This window comes from Myotis davidii, unplaced genomic scaffold (genome assembly GCF_000327345.1).
Source record: "Myotis davidii unplaced genomic scaffold, ASM32734v1 scaffold147, whole genome shotgun sequence".
In the NCBI taxonomy this organism is placed as follows: domain Eukaryota; kingdom Metazoa; phylum Chordata; class Mammalia; order Chiroptera; family Vespertilionidae; genus Myotis; species Myotis davidii.
This window is the reverse complement of record NW_006383010.1, coordinates 6721750-6740913: the sequence shown is the minus strand read 5'-3', so window position 1 is coordinate 6740913 and position 19164 is coordinate 6721750. Positions and strand designations below refer to the sequence as shown.

Genomic DNA, 19164 nt, shown 5'->3' with positions numbered 1-19164 from the left:
TGGGGGCCCGGGCCCGGGGCGGGTGGGAACTCTGAAAGGCCTTCAATGATGGCTGGCAGAGGGCTTTGAGGACATGGAGATTCGCAGTTCTGACCACGAAGTATCAGTGCCGGAAGGAGAAGGGAAGAACAGACAGGTGGATGGGAAGAGCCCAGTGTGTCACGCCTGATGGAGAGCGAGCTCTGTGGGCTCTCCTGGGAGTGACGTGGCTCTAACAGCGGCGGTGGGAAGAGGGCGCCCCCCTTCCTGGCGGAAAGCAGGGTGTGGCAGAGCGCAGGCTCTGGCCTGGGTCTGGCCTCCAGAACCTGTGGTGCCAGTGCAGGCCCGGTGGAATCAGGCGCTCAAGAGCAGGGTAGTTGAAGCCCTGACTAGGAACAGCCCTGGGAAGAGTTTGAGATTTCTCCCTGCAAGACCCCACCTATCTTCCAGGAGTCCTTTGCAGTACTTACCACTTCCATAACTCCCCCAAAGGGAAACTGTCCAACTTAAGACCCCTTTTGGAGGTAAAGGGAGAGTGAAGTAAGTAAAAGAAACATTTCACATTATTTTTAATGGGAAGTCGCTTCTTCAGGAGAAATTTCAACTTGGAAATGCGTTTTTAGGCAGGTGTGGTCTGTTTAGTTCGGTTTGACTGTAAGTCAGTTGTTAACTGCATGGCCTTGAATAACCAAAAATACAATTTTAATTATATTAACTTAAAGATAGGAAAATCAAATGTAATTATCCTACATTTGTTTTCAAAAAAACATTTTATGAAAGTTTCTTCTTTTTCTTCTTCTTTTTCTTTTTTTTAACCTTTGTTGGGTATTAACTTCGTTGGGCACTGGGCACCATGGCAAGCATTGTTATATATACAGTTTGTTCCCCCAAAATGTACACACACTTTAACAGCGGATAGCTCAATTTTGAAAATGAAATCTATTTTAATAAACACTGCCTTTGTAATTATTCAAAGTGTGTGTATACATTTTTGGGGACACCCGATATTATTATCTCATATATTTCTCAAGGAAAAAAAACTATAAAGTAGGGATTATTGATAACATCATTTAACAGGTACTTACCCTGAACCTTTTTCTTAGGTTGGGTAAGGGAAAAAAAAACTATAAAGTAGGGATTATTGATAACATCATTTAACAGGTACTTACCCTGAACCTTTTTCTTACAGGGCTAGCCTCCCTGTAAGTCAGCTAGTAGCTAGCCTGGCTGGCTCCTCACTCCATCTCAAACACAGCCCGCTCCTGAGCCACCACACAAGACTGCTCCACTTTTCCAAACCCTAAAATTTCCAGGATGATTTTAGAACAGGAGGCAAAACTGCCTACACATGATAGATACAATTGAACATTTATTACTACAATGCAGGGTAGAGGTTAAAGGAACAGAGTGGAGAGCCAGACTGCCTGCTCACTCGTAAGCTATCTGACCTTGAGCATATTACTTCACATATCCAAGACTTAGAGTTCTCCATCTATAAAACAGGAATGATAATCATACCTATTCATGGGATGGTTGTATGTGAGCGGCTTATATGTAAAGTATCTGGAATAATGCCTGCATATGGCATATAAGTATTGGCTCTTACTACTTTTAATATGAATATGTTTTGTTGTCTTTAATTATATTTTGTTGTTACACACACTTTAATTTAGGTTGCAAAGGATGTATCTGTGAGACTTCACCATGAATTGGAAAATGTGGAAGAAAAGAGAACGACAACAGAAGATGAAAATGAGAAACTGAGGCAGCAGCTTATAGAAGTTGAGATTGCAAAGCAAGCTTTACAGAATGAACTGGAAAAAATGAAGGAGGTCAGTATTCAATTATTTCATGCTGTGCTAATTATTTTTAGCTCTTTAGGAAACAATTCCAAGGACTAATATGATTGTTAAAATATTTTGATTTTTTCATGATTATGAGACAGTTTGTTGCCTTCACCCAATAAATAACAGATAGATGAGTCTGTACTAATAAATGAGAAATTGACTTCAGCCCTTTCACTTACTTGATCTGTATGAGCTGTGACTAATATTCTAGCCTATGTCATCTAAATATATGTTAATGAAATAAATTACATTGCTATTCCAAACACAAAGGGTGTCAAGCATATGAAGGAATAAGCCTTGTGTTAGCAGAGGGGAAGAAATGGTTTGATAATATTACTACTGAGTTCATAGAACCATGCACCTTTAGGATGAAAATTGCCATACAGTCCATTTAATCTAATATAATACAATCCAGTCTATCTGATCTAATCATTGCTTGAACCCTTTTTATAACAGTCTCCAAATGGTCTAATGCTTAGAACATCAGCAGTGACTAACCCTTAAAAGATCTGCCGCAGCAGCTAATTCTATCACAGCATACCTATTTTTAAAGGATTCCTTTGTTTGAGTTGAAATCTATTTAATTGGTAGAAGAGTCAGATTTCTCTTCCACATCAGCTATTTCAAGATTTCTTCCATGTGTCCCCGAATCTTCTCAAAAAACTCAACATCCAAAAGAAATAATTGAAAAAGAAAAACAAAACAAAACAAAACAACACAGAAGAGGCCTATCAGTAATAAGTAACAACTTGAGTTAAAATAATATATATATTTTAAAACGGCCTCAGACATTCAGTATGACTTGTGAAAACTTGAGAATCACCAAATTACATAAGCGGTCTTCTGAACATTTTTCTGTGCTTAAATATGCAGATTTGAAATGAAGATCTTAATCTTTCCATGGACTAACTGAGATATGCAGTTTTCCCATTTGCTGTGCTTATCTCAAAATGGTATAAAAGTGTTTCTTCCATGTAACAGTAAAATTATTAATAGTCTGATTAAGAATATGTGCCTGGAATTGTAGAAAACTGTTTGAGTGGGGTAAACTCTTTTGTGATCTGAGTTTCTGCTTATTCTTATACTATCCTGACTTCAAACATTCCTAACATGACAGTTTAATGACCTGCAGTTCTGGGCTAATACCCAAGGTGGCTGTGTGCTACTGTAGGAAATCATGGAGACTGGGAGCCAGGTGACTAACCTTACTGGTAACTAACTGGGTGACTTCTGTTTATTCAGCTGTGAAATGTTGTTTTCTAGGTTTCTCAACATCACCTGTGGCTATCACAGATTTTATCAGGAAATCCAGGACATTATAATTAAAGAGCAGCATAGATTTTTTTTTCTAAAGTTAAGAGATCAAATATGAAATGGAATAGATATATGTTTCTTCAGCCGTAATGTACAGTTGAAATTTATAAAAATTGACAGTTTAATTTCCAGGAAAAGAATAAAGTAGATAGTTGTATTCGTTTGGTAGGGCTGCTGTGATGAGGTATCACAAACTGGATGGCTTACACAATAGAAATCTATTTTCTCAGAGTTCTGGAGGCAAGACATTCAAAATCAAGAGGGTGGTGACTCCTTCTGAGGGCTGTGAAGGAAGGATCTGTTTCAAACCTCTTCTTTTGGCCTGTAGATCACTGTCTTCCCTTTCACATGGCATTCTCTCTGTTGCTGCCTGTGTCAAAACTTCCCCTTCTTGTAAGGACACCAATCATTAGATTAGGGCCCACCCTAACGACCTCATTGTAGCTTGATTGCCTCTATAAAGAACCTGTCTCCAAACAAGGTCACGTTCTGAGGTACTTGGGGTTAGGGCTTCAAAATATGAATTGTGAGGACACAATTCAACCCAGAACACTAGCTATTAAATACCTTCTTATGGGCAAGCAAAGAGAAAGATCACTGTTGGTTTCATTTTAGCCTCATTCCATGGTATACCTCACTTGCCTTACCCCATATTTGTTTATACAATTAAAAACACTCAAGCCAAAACGAACTTCATTTGATTACCAAGGATAAAAGAGAAACACTTGGTGATTTGGTATCATGTGAATGCTTTTCAAGTGGGTATCTAGAAAGTTGGCTTTCAGGATGGCATCAGAGCTTTCTGATTTTCATCCCATGTCCAGGAAAGGGGAAAATGCCTATAAACTGGCTGTGTACTAGCCAGACAGGTGGGACCACTCCCATCTTAACGTAAAAGCCAAAATAACCTGGCTACTGGGAAGAAGGGCTGGAACCTGGGAATGACCTCAGGAGAATCATTGTGATTCAGAATCAGCGTCCTTGATTCTGTTCCTCACGCCCTTTCCAATGACTGTTTCCTCTTTCAGGGCTCTAACTCTGGATTAGGAACACGCTCTTGTAGCACCAACTAGTGTAGGTATATATGTTCCTGCCAAAGGGGCAATTTGCTTTCTCCTTGGAGTCATAAAAGCCAAATTCCAATCCCTGAGTAGAGACTACAACAGTAAAAGTGTAAGGAATTTTAAGAACAGGCATGCACAGTGACGCTGCATGAATTTGTGCATTTAATATTTGAGTGAGCACTTACTTCCATGGAAGACGGGTGTCATAAAGCCAAATAAAGATGAGGACCCTTAAAGAAAAAAAACACCCAGATGTGCAGCACATCAGCTTTTAAAGATAACTTTTTATTAAAAAGATGGGCTCTGAAATAGCATTTACAGTTAGAGAAGATGGTGGGGGTGGCAGAAATAGAGAGGAAGGGCGAGAGAATGGAAAATAAAAGTTTGAGGGATTCTAAATGTAATAAAGGGGAAATGAAAAATATTCTTGCAAGAAAGTTCCATAATAATTCATGTGGTGGTGACCTTTTTAATGTTCAGAAAAGTGTCAGAACTAGTAAAAGTAGTTTAAAAATATGTTTAGAAATCAGAAATGTTTCATTTAAATAAGATTTTTGTAGTTGTAATTTTGTTGCCCTCCAAGAACATAAATATTAAAGCTGAATTATAGTAATAAGTGCCTCACTTTGTAGGGTAGGAGTATGACTTGTCCCTATATGATTGTAACGACTTCATTTAACCATCTGCTTCCTTGGTTGTAAAAGGAAAACATATTCAAATCCTTGGTGAGCGTTAACCGGACGACTGTCATCCCTTTGTGGCATTCTACCAGTGGAGAAAATAGACCCAGGCCAAGCTTTCCATTATGAAGAGAAGATACTAGTTATGGAGTAAAATCATAAAATATTAAATAGAATATATTAGAGAGAAGCAATCCTCCAACTCCCAGATTTTAGTTTCTTATATGGAGTCATATAGATGTTGAATAGCACAACTGGGACCAACAGCCCATCTGTTGGAGTTGGGAACCATTTACTGAAGGTTTAACTGGCTTCAAGGGTGTTGACCAATTGCCCTCAGGGCTGGTGGCTGCCCAAAGTTCTGTGCAACTGCTCACACCCATCTGCTTATCTCCTCCCCCTGAGAGGATGGAGTAGGCTTCTGGGAGTAAGAAGAGTTGCATAGAGACAGGATGGAGGTAATTAAATATGTTTATTGCAGTTTGTTGCCTGTATTGAAATAGCCGATAGTCTGCCAATCGCAAACAAGAGGGACCTCTTAAGATGCTGCCTTAGAACCTTAATGGCATTCTCACTCCCATTATAAAACACTGGTGGCTACTAGCAGTATGCTTTCTCACACTAGAAAAATGCCTTCACCTTTATGTAACCTGGGAAAAGTGATGGTCTATCTTTTAGCATCACACACAATCATAGTGATGTTATTTTATGGAGTATAACCATTTGAATTCGAGGACAGGTTAAGGCACAGGTAGCATAAAGTGAGGGTCTGTGAAGGGTGAGTCTTTGCTTCATTTCATTGAGGGTCAATGCTCTTCATGAAGTCCCGCTGCTATAGAAAGAATCTTTATTTTCAAAGCTTTGAAATTCTTTTACTCTTCAGGAAGGAGGGTCTTCTCATGCCACTTTTAAGGTCTGGTGCTTGGAGAAGCATCGAGTAAAAGCCATTTGAGCAAATAAATGGCCAACAGAGGACCTTCGAAAATGGAAAGAGAAAAAAGTAACTGAGGTGATGATGGGGATGGTTTATTAGATCCTTTACATTTCAGAATCTGTACTCTTTGTGTTGTCTCAGCCCTCACTTTCACACGAGAGTCTTAAAATGATTCTCTTAATTTTTCCTGGTCTTTGCTCTAGAGAGCTCTTAACTGGCCTACTACAATAGCACCATCTATCTTAGGACTTTTATTTTCTGTGTATTTGATTAATATAGCCTATCTATTACCAGGACCTTACATTCTTGAACAAAAAAATAATTAATGCTATAAATTTCTGTCTCTGGGTCTTGTTCTTTTCATTTTTGGGTTTTGGTCTTTACTATAGAAATTATATCTAACTATATACTCAGATTCTCTTTGCAGACAAAAAAAAAACAGTAATAAATAAATATTTGCCCTGCATAATTATAATTATCTTTTTATTTTCTTATATAAAATAAAGAACTGATTGTAACTATATATGGTTTTGGTAGGGCATGTAATAAAGAAAAAATGCTGAGTGATACATTAGCAAAGATCTACAATGCTTCTGGTTATTGCTGCTGCTCAGCATTCAAGACCTGATTTAGCGAAAAAAATCAGAACTAAAAACCCGGTGTGCTAGGCTGAGGACCGGTGGAGCTTTCTCAGTCATCGGAGCCACACTTTTGGTGTAGCCTTACCTCTTCACCCCCAGAAGCACAAAGGCCTCATGGCAACCAAAGAATTCAGCATCTTTTCCAGGAATAAATAAACTAGAATATTGAAGGATGGCACCCGGACATTCTGATTCAGGCAGAAAGTCTCCGAGGCGACTTTATATAGTTCTCTGGGAGGAAACCGTGTAGTTTCCGGGATGAAATCGGCCCCTGGACGACTACCAGGCTCTTTGTAGCGGGTGTGGCACCTGAGGAAGGATTGCTGGTTATGAGTAAATATCCAAACATTTGTATTTTGTTATTATTGAAATTTAATTTATTTTTATTCCCCTATGACTTCCCTGATGTTTTTGAAGGCAAAAGTCTCTGCAAGAGGGTAAGAATCTCTCAGGGGTTACCTGGCCTTTGTGTGTGTGACCGACCAAAACCTCCTGTAGAACTGACCCCCATTTAACAACCTACTTCCTTCCTCAAGGGACTCTGAGGGTGGGGCTGTGATGGTGCCTTCGGCTTTTGGGCAGTAATTGACAACACTATTCTCTCCCACTCCCCTCTACACTGGCCACCCTTGGCTGCCGGAGAACGGCCTCCCCCTTAGCAGTACAAATAGCTTTGTCTCTCTCTGTCTCACCCTTTTTGTTGAGCCTAAAAACCAAAAACTTTGACTTTATATTAGCCACCTTTCAAAGCAAACATTTATTGAATATGTGTAGATAGATATTGATAAATATAGAGATAGAGATAGATAGATGATAGATAGATAGATAGATAGATAGATAGATAGATAGATAGATAGAAAGTTAATTATTATTTTATAGACAAGACAGCCTTGTACAGGTTGTACATTTGTATTACTGTACTGAATACTTTGATATGAGGGCAGGACCATACCTGTTTTGATCACTCAACACCAGTTCAGTGCCTGGCATGTAGTCATTACATACATTCTTCTGTAATACTAGAGGCCTGGTGCACAAATTCATGCACCAGTGGGGTCCCTCGACCTGGCCTATAGGATTGGTCAAAACTGGCTCTCCAGTATCCCCTGAGGGGTCCCGAATTGTGAGAGGGCACAGGCCAGGCTGAAGGACCCCACCAGTGCACCATCAGGGAGAGATGCGGGAAGTTGGCCAGCCGGGAAAGGACCTCAAGAGGGCTCCAGGGCATGTTCGGCCCATCTCACTCAGTCCCAATCAGCAAGCTAACCTACTGGTCAGAGCATCTGCCCCCTGGTGGTCAGTGCACATCATAGCAAGTGGTTGAGCAACCTTAGCATATCATTAGCATATTATGCTTTGGTTGGATGGCTGATCCGTCTACTGGACACTTAGCTTATTAGGCTTTTATTACATAGGAATTGTAACAACTGTTATTTCATTTGCATATATTTTTCGCCCTACACTGAACTCCCTGAGAGGAAGGACTGAATCTGTCTTATTTATCACTGTGTCCACAACAAACCAGAACTTGTTGACACAAGATTGATAAACAGTAACTAATTTTGAATGAGAGAATGAATTGAAGTTGGAAGAGGCGTTTCAGACCCTCTTTTGCAGAGAATGAGAAGCATGACTCAGCACCAGGCCTCTTTCCAGGGTGCTCAGTGCAATGCAAACAAAATGAGAAGGAAGTCAATGAGTAACTCGCCACGCTTCCAGAATTAGATGTCTCCTGAGACTTTCTTCCTATAGAAACTCCCAGTCCCCCACCTTGCTTCTCTCAAACCCTAGTTATTCCCCAGAAGCAATGCGTCTTCCTTGCAACAAGCTCTTGTGGGCTTCTTGGGAAGGGGAAGGATAGGAGTCCAAGAACAAGGGACACTTCTGACACCTTGACCCCAGCTCTGCAATTTAGCTTCCATGTGAAATGCAGATTCAGACAGCGAGAGAGGACTGCAGATGCTGTCATTCCCAAAGACCTTCAACTAGATTTGCTTTAAATCTTCAGTGTTTGGGATAGTCAGTTCAGCAGTTAATTTGGCTGAAGAGATATGAAAAATTGCCCCAGGGCTGCAGTTGCTTGATAACCATGTGGTAAGTGCTAATTAGAAGGCAGCCACTGTGCCAGATTCTTTATGTATAATTATGTTGTTAATAGTTTCATTTTAGAGATGAACACGGTAGACTCAGGAAGGTTAATATCAGGAGTAGCAGGCTGGCTCCACAACCATCTGTCTGCCTCCAAGCTCATGGTCTCCACTGGCCAGTGCTGCACAACCTCCCTGCAGGGACTGGGGCTGCCCCTTCCACAGCCACCTCCATGTTCTTCCTGACCCACAGATGACCTGACCTCTTTAGGGACCTCAATATTCTCCAAGTTCTGTATCTCTAGCACACATGTAAGGAATGCTCTGAGACTGCTAAGGTGCCTATAGGAAAAAACTATTTTATCTCGCAAAAAGCAACTCTTTGGGAAAAACAAAAACAAATAAACAAAAAAACAACAACCTAGAAACATAGGCCTAGAAAAATATTTTCAGGTCTGTTGACTCTGTCCCCTGTGTTTTTTCAGATAGGTCACTTAATACCTGACTCTCAATCACCTCTTAAAGGAAAATAAATGTTTTCCTTATCTAGTGTATTCACAGATAATATGAGATAATACATGTGAAAGTGCTTTATAACCTGTAAGGTACAATGTAGATTTTACATATTATTGCTGTTGTTGTTATTCCCACAGATCTCTAGATGAGCTAACTAAGACTTCACTCCTAGAAAGAATTTTTAAGTCTATGAGATTAGAAGTTCATCGATCTAGGACTCCAGTTCTTCTATACAAAGGACTATCAGTTCTTTGAAACACTGATGTCTCTTCCCATGAGTGTCCACTACCCCAACGCTCCCCCTTTACATTTTACTTCACTGTATAGTCAGTCATTCTAACTTGTTTCGCCTGCCTGTTCCCTCTCCCATGAGGCATGTCCTTAGTTCTCACTGTTTCCCCACTGGTGGCTCACATTTGCATATGTTTGGGAGGATGTGGAGACAATGCAGCTGCACCCTCAGCCCTTGCATTCATCAGTGCGGCTGAGGACTCCAGTCTGTCTGGATAAGTGAGTCTCTCCTTCCTGTGCTGCTCTGTAAATGTTCCTAAACATTTAGCAGCGAGAGGAGGGCTATTGTGTTCAAGCACCAGATACTTTAGGTTGTTCTGTGGCTTTGCTTGACTCCACATCTAAATTCTACTGTTGCTGACTTTAAGAACCATATTCCTATTTCACTCACATGCAAAGATTGTTATACATACAAAAACCATCAGTACATGCTTGGGCAAGAGAAGAGCAGTTCAGAAGCTGTGCTTGCTGTCAGAGGAGTTCACCTCTTGCTCCTTAAATTAGAATTTATTCAGTTCCTTCATTTTCTAATACTTGTGTTGCATTTGAGTAAATGTAACATGCGATTTTGGTATTTTCCAAATTGAAAATTTAGTTGTATCTTGAAGATTTTAGACTTGATTTCATTTTAATGGAAATACATGACTTATTTGATATCTGCATGCAAATTCCATTTTTTATGTTTCAGGGTCAGTTAAACTGATCTTTACCCAGATTGTAAACGACAGTTGAAGATGACATTTAAAGATGTCATTTAGTTTCTCTCCTGACACTTTCATTTCATTCTTATATATTTCACTTAATGGAACCATTTATATTCAGCATGATTCAACTCAGAAGTGCTTAAAATTAAAAATTCAAACTATTCTATGTTCATGTTCTGGCTAGTTCAATTATTTTCAGTTTTTCTGACCAATTAATCATAGTGGTAAGTGGCTAATAAAATGAACTATATTATTTTTCTTTCCTTCTCAGAGTAAGTGTTCTTACCATTACATTGGCCAAGAACCTTGAAAAATAGTAGAAATAATTCTACAGTACAACTGGTTCTTCTATTTAAGTGCACAGTGAGCCACTACTAAGTTGGTATGTGGTTTTATCCACTGCCTCCTTGCACATGGAAGACATTTTTGTGTACCTTTATCCAGTGATAGCCATCTGTGTGAATTTAGGAGGATCTGTTGTATGGAAAGTATTATTTTTCAAGGAAACCATCACCACCTCTAGGGATGAAGACACCGCTGAAGAAATAATGTTACAGGGACCAGTGAAAGCTGGGACTCTGGGGGAAGTCCAGCCAATAGGAGCAGTCATCTGGAGGGGTCATAGCTACTATTAAGATGTGTTGAAAGAGTAAGGGAGTGAGGAGAAATACCCTGAACTATCTTTTCTTCTATGCTTTATCCCTCAGCATTTCTGCCAGTGCCTTCTACTGGCCACACCCAGCTGGAAGGCAACTAGTAGAGGAGGGATGCTGGGTAAAACAGTACACAGAGGTCAGCTTCCTGAAGCACAGAGAATGACGGAGAAGCAGCAAGAATGCCTTTGGGTAGCTAAAGGAGAATAAGTAGATATGCCAGCGCATATCTAGGTGATGGTCTTTGTTTATAATATGTCCAGAACACACAGACCTTTCAATCTGAATATTAACATTTATTAATCAATAATCTCAGAGGAGCTTTTTTGTAGTATAGGCTTGATAATCACATGTGCTCTACTCTTCCTTTTTAGATTTTCTTCACTTTGTACTCCTTCCTACTATCTTCTTATCCTTTTGCCTTCCTTTTATCCTTTTCACCTGTGTCCTTGGACAATTTCTCAAGTTTGTTCTCAGTATCATTGAATTAATTTTTTGCCATGTCGGTTGTGCTCTTTAAAGATTCCAGTGCAAAATATAATCCTTGCATTGAATTTTAGTGTCCTTTGTGAGTTTTCTTACTTCCAACATCTCTTTTCCTCAGGGCTTAGCTTCCTCTATGACCTTCTATTTTTAGTTACTAGTGGCCATATTTATTACCTTATTAAGAATACAATATTTTCTAAAGCTGCCTTCTGTTTTTCAGAGTAAATCAGTTTAGACATATACTTTTTATTTTTTTTCTTTCTCTTTGTCCGAATATTTCTTTTTACTGGTTCAAAATTTTTTTAACAGCCTCATTGAAGTATAATGTACATACCATAAATTCACTTGTTTTAATGTACAATTCAATGGATTTTAGTAAATATGTCATTGTGTAAACATCTCTATAAATAATTTTAGGACATTTCTGTCACCCCAAAAAGATACCTAGTCCCCATGTGTCGTCATCTTCTGTTCTCATCCCTAACCCCAATTAAGCACCCTGCGCTGAGTCATCCCCATACTGTAGAAGCCATCTTCCTCTTGCAGAGCTTTCCCATCCATGCAGCATTAGCCTGGAGGGAAGCAATAGCCCTACCCATTGGAACCCCTTTCACCCCACCCTGTGGAGTTTAAGCCCTGCTGAGGACTACAGCTGGAAGCTCATTAAGTGACTAAGACTAACAGACACCCTGTAGGCAGAGGCAGATCTCTGGGTCCTTTGAGTCTTTTCCTGACCTGCTCCGGGGCAGGGCTAGTAAAAGCAGACCCTGGTGGGTGTTCAGCGTTATCCTTTCCACACACACACCCAGGCCCAGCAGAGGAAGCCACAAGCTGTGGATTGCTGATAGCTCCAAACAGATTGCTCAGGGCCAGTAATAAACAGTGTATGGCACTTGTTTTTGCTGAAATTAAAGTTTTACAAATTTAGTGATTGCCCATCTACTCCAAAATAACTTTGAAATGATGTGATTGATTTGATCAAATATAATACACTTTCAAAGAATATCAAGATACCTTTAATATAAAGTGAAATCAAATTCTGACTTATTCTGGTGAGCGTATGTTCTAATATTTGTAATCGATTTCAAGTTATCTTTTTGGTATATGGATAGAGGTTACAGTAATTCTGTTTGTCCTTGTGTGTTAGAATGCACTAAGGAATTTTTATGATGTGCATAAGTTTCTTTCAGGACCTAAAACACATACACATGTGCCTACATATGCATCATATGCATGCTCCAATATATGCACATTGCATACAGGCATGCACTCATGCTCATTTGCTCCATGAATGTGCACATACATGTACAAACAAAATATGCTCATGGACATGTTGTTTGATTATAAAAGCTTGGATTCAGTTATTTTCCTTTTCAAATGTACTCTGAATTTTTTTATTAAGCCAATTATTTGTGCCTCTACTTTCACTATCTTTCAAAATGAGAAAGGGCCAATTTCCCAGGAATAGTTGCTTATCATTGAATAAAACCATGGCAACATTTTTTTCTTGTGCATTTAAGAATTGCAGAGAAAACACTCTATAATTATATTTAATTCATGACTTTTTCTTACTTGGCACATGGATAGAGGTTGCAGAGATTGTGCTTGTCAGGCTTTATGCATAAATCTTTTGTTTTCATAAATCTGTAATAAGAATTTAACTCAGTCTTTCATTTTATGACATTTATTTTCAAGTTATTTCAACTATATTGCTAGTTAAAATCTGTCAATACTCTAATAAAAGAATATTTAGGGAAAATTCTCCCTAGTAGTAATCAAGAAAAATGCATATGACGCCCTGGCTGGTATGCTCAGTAGTTAGAGCATTGGTCTGCATCCCTGAGGGACTTGGATTCCACTTCCCAGTCAAGGGCACTGTACCTGGGTTGCAGGTTCAATCCTCGCCCTGGGTCAGGCATGCAGGCAAAGCCGGGAGGCAACCAGTCAATGTGTCTGTTTCACATCGATGTCTCTCTCTCTCTCTCTCTCTCTCTCTCAAATCAATTTTTAAAAAATAAAGACATTTTATCCATTAAAGTTATCTGTAAAGGGGATGGTATTGCTTACCTCATATAGAAGCGAGCTCATGGAAAAGAACAGGCAGAGTCTAGGTGGTACAGAAATGATTACTGTACGATACTTACTGGAAGTTTGCGTTTCTTGAGCTCTTTCCAGATAACCCTAGCTATCCAGGGCTAGCTAGATAAAAGTGAAAATTCCACTTTACTAGGGGCCAAGCAAGCTGTATTAGTGATTGAAGCTATCTGTGTTAAGAATGATGGGCAAACTGGATATGGTATATCTCAATATTCCGTTCCAACCCAACATGTCCATACTGTAACCAGGACCCAAGGACTAGAAATCTTGATTTTTGAAATATAAATTGTCTACATTTTAGAATTTAGTACCTAATTCCAAAATCTTTAAAGCACAATTGTAGGCTTTTTAAAATAATCTAGGAATTACCCCCCAAAACTTGCTTCTAGTCCCTTTCAGTGCATTTTGGGAATTATTCAATACTCTGACCTATTAAAACTTTAGACTAATATCTTAATGTATAATATATAAAGAATAATTTTAAAGCTCCTTAGAATACCCACCCCTTACTGTCCTGCCATTTTGTAATGGCTCTTTTAGCAGATTTTTTACAAGATTCTGAACCTGATACAACAATAATGTTATATCATTGCATTAATAACATAGAAGCTGGTTCAGACTCAACATAAAAAACACTAGACAAATCCTCATTTCAAATTATAAATGCTGGCTATCAGTAGTGCTCAGCCATACTTTTCTAAATATGTTTTAATTGCTAAATGCAATGGTGCTGAGAACCCAATTCATTAGCTAGAGCAAATTAGAAGGGAGTGTAAATCTCTGCATTTGCTGATGACATTCATAGCTCAGTAAGCATACATTTACTGTGGGGCAAGTATCTAAGGCATAAACTAAGTTTTAATGTTTATTATTTCAAAAGTCATTAACCAGGTTCTCTAAGTTTATGTATGTCAGCTGAGAAAGCTTCCAGTTCTAAGTCCCTTAGCCTATGTGGAGCTTTTTGAGGCCTTTGTATTATCCAAGTGGAATATATGCTATGCGTATTAGAGAAGCACTTAATTATCATGTTGCCTTGGCTTTTTTTAAAGCAAGATGGTCTTATTTTGGGATCAGTTCATTATTGGTAATTTGGAAAACCCTCTAACAACCTATACTCTGCTCCCAAAGTGGGTTTCTACAATGATGGAGGAGCCTCTGGTATCAGAAACTATCTCACCAGTAGCCTTGAGCCCCTTGGGGGTCCAGAGTAGCTTAAGGAATACAAATGCTACTTCTCCTTAAGGATCTAGAGATATTTTGATAATATGATACGAACCACATAATGGAAGGCAGGCAGTTGCGTCCAAAGCTGACTTTTAAAAGGAATATTCTTCATAAAAGATTTTAAAAGCCTCACCTATTACTAAATATCATTATTAAATATCACCCCAGTTTTCTTCCCATTCTACTTCCTCGGGCTCTGTAACAACCACCTCCCATTAACAAGAGAAGCCTCCCTTTCCTTTCTTCTCTCTGATAATCCACGGACTTTAAGACCATGGAAGATCGATATTTTTGGAGTTAAGTTCAATATTTTATTTTTCAAGTTGTTGGTTTATATCAACTTCAGTCTACTATAATGGAAAATGAGTTCCCATCTAAAAACCGTTAAGAACTGTTAGCAAGCAGTATGCTTTTCCTATGCTAGGAAAAGACCAGAAGTGTTGTAAAGTAGTAATTGGCATCAGGGAATTACTTTTAAAGGGGAAAAGCACTGTACAACTCTAGAGCCATTCAAAGCTTTTCAGCCCTGAGGAGATAACCCTGATTCCCATACTGAGTCAAAGGTGTCTTTTTTCATTGATGTTCTGGTTTGGCATCATGTTCTAACAAAGCTCACTCATTAATATTTCTTAGCAATAAATAATGCACATAACTAAGTCATATGCCTCTGCCACAGATATCAACATCAGCACAAAGGGAGAAAGATGAAGGATCCAAGAAAGGAGAATTAATTAGATTCTTATATCTAAAAAAAAAAAAAGCGACAACAAAGAACATGATTCCAATCGTTTTAATTTGTCATTGGTTCGAGGTTTTTACGGCAGAAAAATCGCTTTTCCAGCATTTGAAAGTGTTTGTTTAGGCATTCACTAGAGATACAAAAAATAAGTTTGGAAACCTCATAACTCAGAAAATAGGAACAGAAATAACCTTCTGGCAGAAGAGGGTTGAGTTACTTATTGAAGACTAGAGGCCCGATGCACGAAATTTGTGCAAGGGGCTTGGCCCTTGCAGCCGCGGTGGCTGCCTTGGCCCTTGCAGCCCAGCCCGGCTTTGTGCGGAAGGTCATCCAGATGGTCGTTCCACTGTTCAGCTGCCCGGTCTAATTAGCATATTACGCTTTTATTATTATAGATGTGGGGCTCCACCTCTGAGAGATACACTTTCCACCTTTGTGACATGAAACGCTATGTTGATATCCAGAAGATCCCCATCTTTCCCAAGAATGGGCAGTTCGCAGTTGTTTTGTTTTAATTTATTAGTAGCTTCTGGAAACAAATCCCAATTTAAACTGTTGCTCAATTTTCTTTCTCGAATCTTTCAAGATTGTTTCTTGGAGTAAATGAATAAATGAGGGCTTTCTTTTTCTTTCTCCTCCATTCTACTTTTTAAATAAATTCTGGCCTTCTTAACTATCAATCAGTGGAAATTTGGAAAACCTAATCTTTGAATTAAATTGAGAATTTTTCTGGGTGTAGCTTCCTTTGAATATGCCTTTATGTCTCAACTCTGTAAATTGACTTAGTAAGGAATCTTGTAAAATTAAAGATATTTTTCTTCCCTAGCATAGGAAAACTCTAGAAATAGAAGGACAAACAAAATTTGCTAAAACTAAGGGTGGATTGACAAATAAAAATCAGAAACCCTGATCCAGGAAGCACTGTAAATATGTATGTGTACACTTGTTTTTTTCTGAAAAGTAAGAATAAAAGTTAAGTTCAAAGATAAGAACAACTTCAAAAATGTGCTGAGCCAGAGCCTGTGAAAGCTTGACTGTTAGAATGAACTTTGTGAGCTTTTAGCTCATATCACACCTTTGGTGCTAATTGAACACCTTTTATTAAAACAAGTATGTGCAATTTAGAACTGAAAGATGAGCTTTTATAATAATTTATTTAAAGCTCAGTTATATTTTTAAACTTCTATGAAATTAAAATATTGACAAAAACAGGAAAATAGAAACGTAAAGTAAAATGAGTTTAATTTTACTTTTTCTATGTTAGATGATCTTTAACTTTTTTCTTTTCTTTTTCTTGGCATTTTACATGTTTTTGCTTTTCTGAAATTTGAATAACAGATTTTTTGTCACAAGTATCAACTGAGTTCATTAGCTTAATGTCTTTTACAATCTCCATGGTATTTTTTAAATGTAACAGCTTTTGCTATGTAACAAAGCATCCCAAAATGTAGTGGCTTAAAACAACAATCATTTATTTGCATAATCCTGTGGTCCTCTATATGGGTTTCTATTCTCATTTGGGTCCCCACATACATTTAGCTGACAGTTGGGAGGCTCTGTTTCTGGGAGTTGGGTGGCTATTGGCTGGGACAGTGGGAAAAACTGAGCCATGCGACTCCTTTCATCCAGCAGACAGGTTATCCCAGACTTGTCCCATGAGGCAGCATGTCTCCAAAAGAGTGAGCAGACGTGTGCAAAGTCTCTTGAGGGTAGAGTCAGAACTAGCATGTCATCTCTCTTCCCACATTTTACTGCCACCACATTTTGTGGGTCAAAGCAAGTCACAAGGCCAGCCCAGTTTGAAAAGGTATAGAAATAGATTCTGCCTCTTAATGAAACACATTACAAATTGACTGTCCACTGGCAGGGGAAAAATACAGCCACTTTTGTAAGCTGTTTTTCTCTGGGAAGCCTTAATCACTAATTAAGTCTATTGTATACTAGGCCCTGGTTGGGGTCCAAAGGATAGGTGCTTTTATGCTCATAATTGCCTGATTATTTTTGTAAACCCTTACTGAGTTGTATTGCATGGAATGTAACTTAGTTGACATCAGAATTACCACATTGACATTTCTCTAAGGCTAGGGAAAGTGAAAGAGTCAGGAGAGTCGTTGACTGGGTCCCTCCCATGAAGGAGGGCAAAGAATAGGGCACTTTAGAAAGCAACTTGGAGAACTGTGACCTGGAGGGTTAGAGACAGAAGAAAAATGGTGGGAGAGGAGTTGATGAATAAAAGCCATGAAGGCACACAGGCCATCAAAGGATGTTGGTACCAGGTACTGTTTACAAAATGATTTTGAGACCCAGAATCTTAATTTATGACACTGAGGAAAATAGATTGGTAAACTTAAAAAACAAGTAGTAGCCCTAGCCACTTCGATCAGTAGATAGAGCGTCGGCCTGTGGACCAAAGGGTCCCAGGTTCGATTCCGGTCAAGGGCACGTACCTCGGTTGCAGGCTCCTCCCTGGCCCGGGCCCTCGTCAGGGCATGTGCAGGAGGCAACCTATCGATGTGTTTCTCTCACATTGATGTTTCTCTCTGTCTTTCCCTCTCTCTTCCACTCTCTGAAAAATCAATGGAAAAATATCCTTGGGTGAGGATAAATAAATAGATAGATTAATTAATTAAATTTAAATAACACAAGTAGTAGAACAGAATAAAGGTATATTAATGATTCTTATTTTAAATACTTTTTAGCTCATATATTTTTTGCCTTTTAATCTTTCTGTTGTAAAGGTCGAATAAATTTTTATTTTCCTAAGCTTTGAATGGAACTTTGAAAATGGACTTTTATTTATTTGTTTTAACCTGCTACCAACTTTTTGGGCTTAGGATGCTCCAAAAACAAATCTTTGTAAGAAATAAGGATGACATAGCCATTTCCTAGTTGAGCTGACACTGAGCTGACTTTGGGTCAGGACTATATCCAAGAGTCGGAGCTCTAACAGAGAGCAATGCAAAGAGTCTGTGCAGGTGGGGCTCACATTCCAGAACCAGGAGACGGGCATGAAAGAAATGCACAAGCTAAATGGTGAGAGGAGCTGTGGACAAAAATAAAGCAGGGTTAGGAAGATAAGGAACACAAGGGACAAAGGAGTGGAACATTTATTATTTTATAGAAAGTGGTCTGGAAAGTTCTCTGATGAAGGACCTGAAAGAGCTATGGGAGTGGGTCCTGATAATATATAGGGAGAGTGTTGTAGGCAGAGGAGCGGTCCCAAAACTGGAGGATGCTTGGCATGTTTGAGGAACCACAAGGATACTTGTGACACCAGAGCAAGGGAAGCAGGGGCGGGAGTATGGTGGGAGATGAGGTCTGAGAGCTTGTTTGGAGTGGGGTGTGGCTGACCACGGAGAGCAGGGTGATGGTTCTCAGAGCCAGCTGCTTGCTATACTCACCCTGGGAGCTATGGACAACATGCCTGGGCCCAATCCCAGAATCTATTTTAATTGGTCTGGATGGAAGCCTGGTCAAGCCTTTTTAAAACATTAGCAGGATGGATCCAGTGTGTAGCTGAGGTCTCCTGTGCCTTAGTACAGCAGGACTCTGACCCTGAGTGAAATGGAAAATGGCAGAAGAATGATGTGACCTGGTTGTCCTGGCATGCCTCCTTCACCCACATTTCCCATGGCCCTCAAGATCATGACTTAGCCTCACCTTTTCTTTCTTTTGTTAATCCTCAACCAAGGTATTTTTCCATTGACTTTTAGAAAGAGTGGAAGGGAGGGGGAGAGACAGAGAGAGAGAAACATTGGTGTGAGAGAGACACATTGATTGGTTGCCTCCCACACACACTCCAACCGGGGTGGGGGATTGAGCCTGCAACCCAGGTATGTGCCCTTGACCAGACTTGAACTCTTGACCCTTCAGAATTCAGGCTGATGCTTTATCCACTGAGCAAGACT

At 39.3% G+C, this 19164-nt stretch overlaps 1 protein-coding gene across 1 annotated transcript in view; it reads left to right on the top strand.

Annotated features, from left to right (window-relative positions):
* SOGA3 (SOGA family member 3) overlaps positions 1–19164 on the top strand; it is a 40393-nt gene that overhangs the window by 4623 nt on the left and 16606 nt on the right. Inside the window, exons 5-6 of the mRNA XM_015557790.1 lie at positions 1169–1181; positions 1653–1811. Coding sequence (XP_015413276.1) covers positions 1169–1181; positions 1653–1811 — 172 coding nt within the window. The remainder of the gene's footprint in view (positions 1–1168; positions 1182–1652; positions 1812–19164) is intronic.